This window comes from Sorghum bicolor, chromosome 4 (genome assembly GCF_000003195.3).
Source record: "Sorghum bicolor cultivar BTx623 chromosome 4, Sorghum_bicolor_NCBIv3, whole genome shotgun sequence".
In the NCBI taxonomy this organism is placed as follows: domain Eukaryota; kingdom Viridiplantae; phylum Streptophyta; class Magnoliopsida; order Poales; family Poaceae; genus Sorghum; species Sorghum bicolor.
In genome coordinates this window covers 40,050,583-40,058,306 of record NC_012873.2, presented here as the reverse complement: position 1 = coordinate 40,058,306, position 7,724 = coordinate 40,050,583, and the positions used below count along the sequence as shown (strand labels likewise).

Genomic DNA, 7,724 nt, shown 5'->3' with positions numbered 1-7,724 from the left:
GTGCAAAGTTGGCAAGATTATATATGGATAGAATCGTGAGTCTGCACGGAGTTCCAAAGAAGATCATGTCTGATCGGGGTACAGAGTTCACATCACAGTTTTGGCACAAAGTACATGAATCGTTGGGAACAAAGTTGAACTTTAGTTCCGCGTATCATCCCCAAACCGATGGGCAGACTGAAAGGGTAAATCAAATCCTAGAGGATATCACTACACCACAACCTTTCAACAGCGACTGACTTGAAGATGCTGAAAGGGGTGTACAACAATGGACGATCCGTTGCTAAATGCTATAGCAACGGACCCCTGCAGACGCGGTTGAAGCCGTCGTTGTATGTGTACAGCGACGGACATCACCTTTAGCAACCGACCGTTAGACGATCCCATCTTCAACAACGGACAGCGTGTTAGACCTTTTAGCAACCGACAGTTCATTGCAGTAATAAGTTTTAGCAACTGATAGTCCATCAACCACAATTAAATTGGTAAAAAAAAATAAACAAGCTGTATTTGAAAATGTGTAAATTAGGCCAAATATACAGAACCAATACAACTTAAAATATATCATACAGATCTTCAATGACATTTACAAATGGGAACATTAATCATACTCATTCATTCACATATCAAATGAGTACTACATATATAATCATGTCACTAGAATACCTTGTTAACATCAATCAAGCTGACATACAAGCATGTCATGAAGTTGCACAACAAGATAATATTGTACCACATGTAGTGGTAGCTAAGTACAAAAGCCAGCAATTGTAATGAGGTTGTACAGAAGCTAATAGTGTTTGCTTGTTGAGCAAAAACCACCATTCAAAAGTGACCTAACATAATGATCAAGAGATAACACCCTCTGGTTCTTGATGTCAAATGCTAAAGCTACCAGCTTCTAGTCCAAAAGCTAAAACTACCAGGATAGTCCAAAAGCAATCAAAGCTACCATGTAGTTCACCATAAGATAATTGAATGGCTTCCAATCAACAAGTCGCTACCAACAATCTCATGATAAAATCCTGCAACAAATTTAGTCCCAGCAACTTAGTGGCTTCCAGCAACACCTTGAGACGATCCTGCAGCACCTTGAGAAGATCTCTGAGAAAATCGAGCAACAACTTGAGAAGATCCAGCCACACCTTGAGAAGGTCTTTTTGGCTGTTGACTGCAAACCTTCAGCTGTCACAAATATCTTTAGTTAGAAATTGTAGATAATCACCACACATCAAAAAAGAGAATACAATCAAGTGGACATTACTCGATTAAATGGCCAAGCAACCGGCATCTTTACAGCATCACCTAGAGTCTTCATTTCAGCATAAGGACGTGGCACTAATGCATCACGTTTGAAGACAATATTCACAATAACTTCACAAAATTTCGTTCCAAGAGCCTCACCCGCAAGATGATTGTTTGGGTTAATTGAAACAACAGTTGCCTTAGCCACTTTTTCATTACTCGACATGGCAAATAAGATCACATCATTTCCAACCTAAAGAAGAAGATGCTCATATGTATGAGAAATGGATAAATCCTAGGTTGAGCATCTACTAAATCACTTGTACGAAATCTGTATGAGAGGTTGAGAAGATTACAAGATCATCACGTGCGAAGCGTTGGACATCATTCGTTGGTGATGTTGCTGTGTTCACGACGGGCGAGGCTGCAGCGGCTGGAACCTGCTGATTGGCCTCATCATCAAGTTCCTCATTCTCTACATAGTCATCACCTACACAGTCATGATCTTCTTCACCCTGAACATGCTGATTGGCCTCAGCATGTTTCTCATACGGTGGGCTCTACATCAAGCATTGGAAGAACAGTTACAACAAAGCAAGTGTTGAATGTAATATGACAATTAGGACATGTTAGATAATACAAGTTCAGATTAGTATATGACCAGAATTTAGATTTCTATACTAGAGCCATGTTGTGAAAAGGCCTTTTGATGTACTTTACCATGTGCTTTCTTGAGTTAGAACCATTGTGTGAGTTTGTTTCAACATTTGGAGATTCTCGTGCCATGCTCTGCTCCTCCCTTTCTTGCATTTCTAAGATTCTTTGTTGAAGCACTAGATTTTCACTTTCAGCCTGTTGACGTGCCAGAACTTGTATTTGAAGCTTTGTCGATGAGTACGCCTTCAGTCCTGGGGTACCAATGTCCTGAGGAGTTGGTCCTAGACCCAAACAACGGACTCGCCCCCTCGGCTCCTTTTCTCCACAAACAACAGCAAAAATATCACCTTGCTGAATTGTCCTGTCCATCAACTCCGGATAGACTTTAACAACTTCTTGCAGATCAGCCTAGGAAGAATGAATATGTGGTTATTACTACTACACAGACTAGTGTTAATGCTGCTACTAGACAAGATTGAATTTGTGGTTATTACTACTACTACAACCAAGAATGAATATGTGGTTATTACTACTACTGCAGCCAAGAATCAATATGTGGTTATAAAAAACTAGGTTTGGTCTAGACTTTGTACAAAAACTTACAATTGTTGATGCTGCTGGCATTAAAGGAACTCCATTTTTTCTAGTATGTGTTTTTATATAGACTTCATCTCTTCGAGGAGGGCGCCCAAGTTGCTGACCCTACAAGTTTTAAATTTCCACAGGTCAAAATGCACCAAAAATGATCCATTCAAATGAGATGACATGATAAGAGAATGTACCATTTTATGTGCAGCTGAAGCATAGCTCACACTACCCGATGTATGAAGAAACTTCAGCTTCGCACGATTGTTTTTTCCTCTAGCCGCCAGAGCCTATGAAAAGAAGTATTACAAGAGTTACTACTTAGAATTACATAAGTGTTATATGAGTAATAACAATTTAGTTCAATGGCTAAAACACAAGCAATTAATCCTTACTTGAGACTCAGGAGACCTCCAATATTTGATAAGAGAATCCAATTCATGAACATCAATTCTATGACCATGCAGGTTCTTCAATTGCTCGTCAGTCAATGTTTCATCAAAAATTTGTCGCTTAAGTTTTGCCTTGTACTGCTTCCATTTTGCTCCAGCACTAGCCATAACCCATTCCAAGGCTGCATCATCTATATCAAATCGTTTCTGGATGAAAACAACCCAGTCAAGCAAAATAAGCTGAAATGGATGATGTACAACTCATTCCAAGGTTGCATAATCTATATCAAATCATTTCTAGATGAAAACAACCCAATCAAGAAAAATAAGTTGAAATGGCAGGAAGTGTGGCTACTGTCCAAAAGGCCAGTAACATAAATGCAACTATTTTGGGTGAGTAATAATCACAGCCTCATAAGTAAAGCAGTGCTATATATAAAACACAACCTCCAAAAGACCATAGGAAGTTGTGGCTCCTTTTTCTTGCACTTCTCTCAGGCCTTGATTTCTGAACTCACAAAAAAGATTGGAACACAAAGTTTGCTATATATAAAACACAACCTGCATATATATTAAAACACAACCTGCTATATATAGAACACAAACTCAGCCTATTCACCCAAAGTCTCAGGTCTGCACTAATATATGGCTACGTTCAATGCAATGCAAAGGCAAAGGCCATATCGAGACATTACCTTTATGTCCTTCCAAAGTGCCATCTTCTCGTTAATATGCACAAGCCTCCAATCAGAGCATCCAACCGGCAACATTCTTCGTGTTAGAACTCCAATACAACTAGAAAGCTTCCTATAATTTTCTCCAACTGGCTGCTTTGAAGCATTTAGTTCAATTTTAATTTTAGGCATGCTGCCAGGTTCCTTTTGTACTATATCATCCATTCTAGTGGCACCCCTTGAACCTTTCCTCTTCTTTTTTGTACTACTATGCATGTCTGCAATGGTAAGGTTCATCAGGAATTAGATACAAGATCACATGGGGTAAGTCACAATAGAGGCTACAAACATGACCTTCATTGTCACTTAAGAAGTCTCCAGTTGTTTCATTGTCTGCATCATCAATTTCCTCATTTGGAGTTGCAATCTCAACCTCAGAACTTGGTCTTTGAGGCCTTGGCTGCAAATTATGATTGTTAGCTGCTGCTTCCCTTATCACTTCCCTTGTCTCCTGAGTTTTCTACAAAAACATCATGTCATTGGGAATTAATTGTCTACTGATCTAGAAGTACTAATGTACCATGATAATTCAATGCAAAAACATCATGTCATTTGGCTACCTTCATTTTTTTCCTTGGTTGAATTGGCTCCTGGAGGGCCTCTTTGTATTGTCGTAGTTTCAATTCTTCGATCTTCTTTTGGTTCCTTGCAGTAATTGCCATTTTCTGCAGCTCATATGGACTGATAAAGACTTCCTTATTGCTTCCTCTTGCGTTTGACATTTTTTCTCCTGCATAGGAAACAAACAAGTTAGCCAAATTTGATTATGCAGACATAAATGCAACTATTTTGCAAGTAAATAATAACAAAAACATGGCAGCCACATTGTGCAAACAAGACTTACTTCTTAGATTTCTTTTTAGACTTTTCTCGATCAACAATTATACCATCTATATCTGTTCTAACAACAGGGACAAACCCTTTAACAATATCCACTGTCACACCGACATTTAAACTAGGCAATGCCCGAACTAGTCCATTGCCATTTTCAATGTGCTCAACCTCCAAATTATCAATGTCATAGTAGTCTCTTGGTTTTGATTGAGGAACAGAAACCCAATCAGTATCGATTCCTTCAGGAACATAGAAGACTTGAACTGCTTGTGATGCTAGAATAAAAGGCTCATCTGAAATTTTTTCACCGGTATTGCATAAATGCTTAAAGTTGACAGTGGTGACCCCAAATTGATCGGTCTTAACCCACTTATCTTCCACACGGTTGTCAACCCAATCACACTTGAAAAGAACCACATTACCTTCATGTGAATAGTTCAGTTCAACAATATCTTTTATAACTCCATAATAAGTTTTCTTTCCCATTACAAAGTTATTGTTATTTCCTCTTTCAAAACATGTTGTCTCTGCAACTAGAGCAACCCCACTATTTTGAACAGACCTACCTACATCATAGGAATATGTGTGGAAATCAAATCCATTTATTCTATAGCTATTGTACTTTCGTGCAACCATCATTGGCATCTTAGCTATAATTTTAATCTCATTTGTTGCTTCCTCACACATTTCTTCCACCTGAGGTTAAACAAAATACTTTGATTAATTACTAAACTAGACATGAACTACAAAATAACGTGTGTCAAGTTATTTTCATACTTACATGTGACCTAAACCATTCATGGAAGGATTCATGTTTCATGCGGCTGATATCTCGTTGATTTCGAACTCCAATTGAGGTTAGGTAATGAGTATACTTACTGCAAATGTCAATTTATAAATTTACTATCCATGGGAAAGTGAACATGTGATGTTAAGTAAATTAGGAAACTTACTCCAAGTAAGGTTCTATATTAGCATAGTTGAATAGGACATATCTATGTGCTTGAAGCCAAGTCTTGTGGTCTAAAGTCACCATGCTCTTCCCAGCCATACCCTGCCCACTGCTATGAAATATAGTTGTACTTGAATTTCCTATGTGCAACCCCTCATTATCTGTAACTTTTTGATAAAATTGAGCTGACCCATGTAAATAGCGAGCACAAAGTGTAAGGCTGCTGTAAAACAAAGAACCCTCCATGATAGATCCCTCCGGATGGCTTTTTGTTCGAACACTACCCTTAAGTCGCATCAGAAACCTATAAACAAATATAATAGCCTCATCATGTTCTAAACCTGTAAGAACTACCCTTAAGTTTGTTTCTTAAGTTTCAATCTGCCAAAGAAATTACCTCTCAACAGGCCACATGCTACGAAAATGTACTGGACCAGCCATTCTTGCTTGGGCAGGAAGATGAACCATCAAATGTACCATCATGTCAAAGAAAGATGGAAGGAATATGGTCTCAAGAAGGCTCAAGGTCTCAGCTATATCAGCCTCTAGATTATCCATGTCACTTTTTCTAAAAACAGGTGCAGAAATCTTCTTAAAAAAATGACTAACACGACACACTGCAGCACTAACTATCTCTGGCAATATTTTTCTTATAGCTAGCGGCAGCAAGTCTTGTAGAACAATGTGGCACTCATGGCTCTTTAGCCCAAACACCTTTTTCTCATTAACATGAATGTTGTGTCGAATATCAGACGCGTAACCAGCAGGGAACTTTACCCCTTTTAGTATTTGACAAAATAATTTCTTCTCATCAGGACTCATTGAATATGGGGCAGGTGGTATATAAAATTGGTCTTCAATTTCAACTGGGTGAAGGTCACTTCTAATACCAAGAGCTTTAAGGTCCAAGCGAGAATTAAGATTATCCTTAGATTTCCCATCGGTGCCCAATAATGTATTAACAATGTTCTCATAGACATTTTTCCCTATGTGCATAACATCAAAGTTATGGCGCATCATCAAATCTTTCCAATATGGAAGTTTGAACCAAATAGATCTCCTCTTGAAAATGACAAGAGGATCCCCTTCCTTGCGTTTCTTGCTTGCTGGTTTCTTTCCAGATGGATCCTTGCCAAAAACTGTGACAAGATCTTTAGTACACTCTAAAATTTCCTCTCCAGAAAGTGGAGTCGGTGCCTGCCTAAGCTCCGTAGAACCAAATTTCTGCTCATCAAACCTAAATGGGTGGTTTCCATCCAAGAACCTACGATGATCCATATAGCAGGTCTTGCTGCCATTACCAAGTCTAAGTGAGCATATCAAAGAGTGGCAATCAGGACATGCTGCTTCACCAGATGTAACACAACCAGACACATATCCTAGACCAGGGAAATCTGTAATAGTCCATATTACTGCAGCACGCAACTGGAAATGCCCCCCCTTTGTAGGATCATAAGTTCTAACTCCATTGACAAACATATCTAACAAATCCTCAACAAGTGGTTCAAAATACACATCCATATTATGACCAGGAGCATGCTTCCCAGGGATCAAAAAGGAAAGGATGAAGTTTGATTGCTTCATGCACATTGAAGGTGCAAAATTTAAAGGTATACATATACCAGGCCAAATGCTATAAGTAACATTCTGGCTCCTATATGGATTAAATCCATCAGTGGCAAATGCCAGACGGATATTGCGGCTGTCCTTAGCAAACTCTGGATGTTTATCATCAAAATCTTTCCAAAGAGGAGAATCTGCTGGATGCCTAAGAAAATCATCTCTTGTTCTCTGCTCATCATGCCATCTTGTAAGAGTCGCTGTTTTTGATGATAGAAACAGCCTTTGGAGACTCTTCTTTATTGGGAAGTAGCGAAGAACCTTCTTAGGAACCTTATAAACATGCTTCCCATCTAGGCTATTCCTAACGGATTTCCACCGTGAGACCTTACACTTTGGACATACATCCTTATTTTCATGCTCCTTCCAGTAGAGAAGGCAATCATTTTCACATGCATGGATACTCTTGTACCCAAGACCTATTGATTTAATCAATTTTTTAGATTCATGGAAGTTTCTTGGTAGTGCTGAACCCTCTGGTAATGCATCATTAAGAAGATCTAGTAATATGTCAAAACTTCTACTAGTCCATCCTCCAAGAAGCTTGGTGTGAAGCAATCTAATCAAGAAACGTAGTTTTGTATATTTCTTGCAAGTAGGGTACAGCTCTTGGCTATTGGCTTCTACCAACTTTTGGAGGGCTCGTAGGTCCTCACTATGCTGCTCATCAGAACTGTCATCTTCAAAATCCCCTCTATCATCTAG

The 7,724-nt window shown here is 38.9% G+C and overlaps 1 protein-coding gene across 1 annotated transcript; it reads right to left on the bottom strand.

Moving 5' to 3' along the window:
* On the bottom strand, nucleotides 705–2,201 carry LOC110435118. The gene is made up of 4 exons (XM_021460484.1): nucleotides 1,966–2,201; nucleotides 1,602–1,805; nucleotides 1,265–1,498; nucleotides 705–1,185 (listed from the first exon to the last, which is right to left on the bottom strand). The coding sequence occupies exons 1-4, from the start codon at nucleotides 2,053–2,055 to the stop codon at nucleotides 1,051–1,053; spliced, it is 663 nt and encodes a 220-aa protein (XP_021316159.1). The 5' UTR covers nucleotides 2,056–2,201; the 3' UTR covers nucleotides 705–1,050.

Coding starts and splice junctions, on each gene's coding strand:
- LOC110435118 (XM_021460484.1), bottom strand. CDS start 2,055: ATGCAAGAAAGGGAGGAGCAGAGCATGGCACGAGAATCTCCAAATGTT. Junction 1,806..1,965: donor CTAACTCAAGAAAGCACATG/GTAAAGTACATC, acceptor TGCTTGATGTAG/AGCCCACCGTATGAGAAACA. Junction 1,499..1,601: donor GCTTCGCACGTGATGATCTT/GTAATCTTCTCA, acceptor CTTCTTCTTTAG/GTTGGAAATGATGTGATCTT.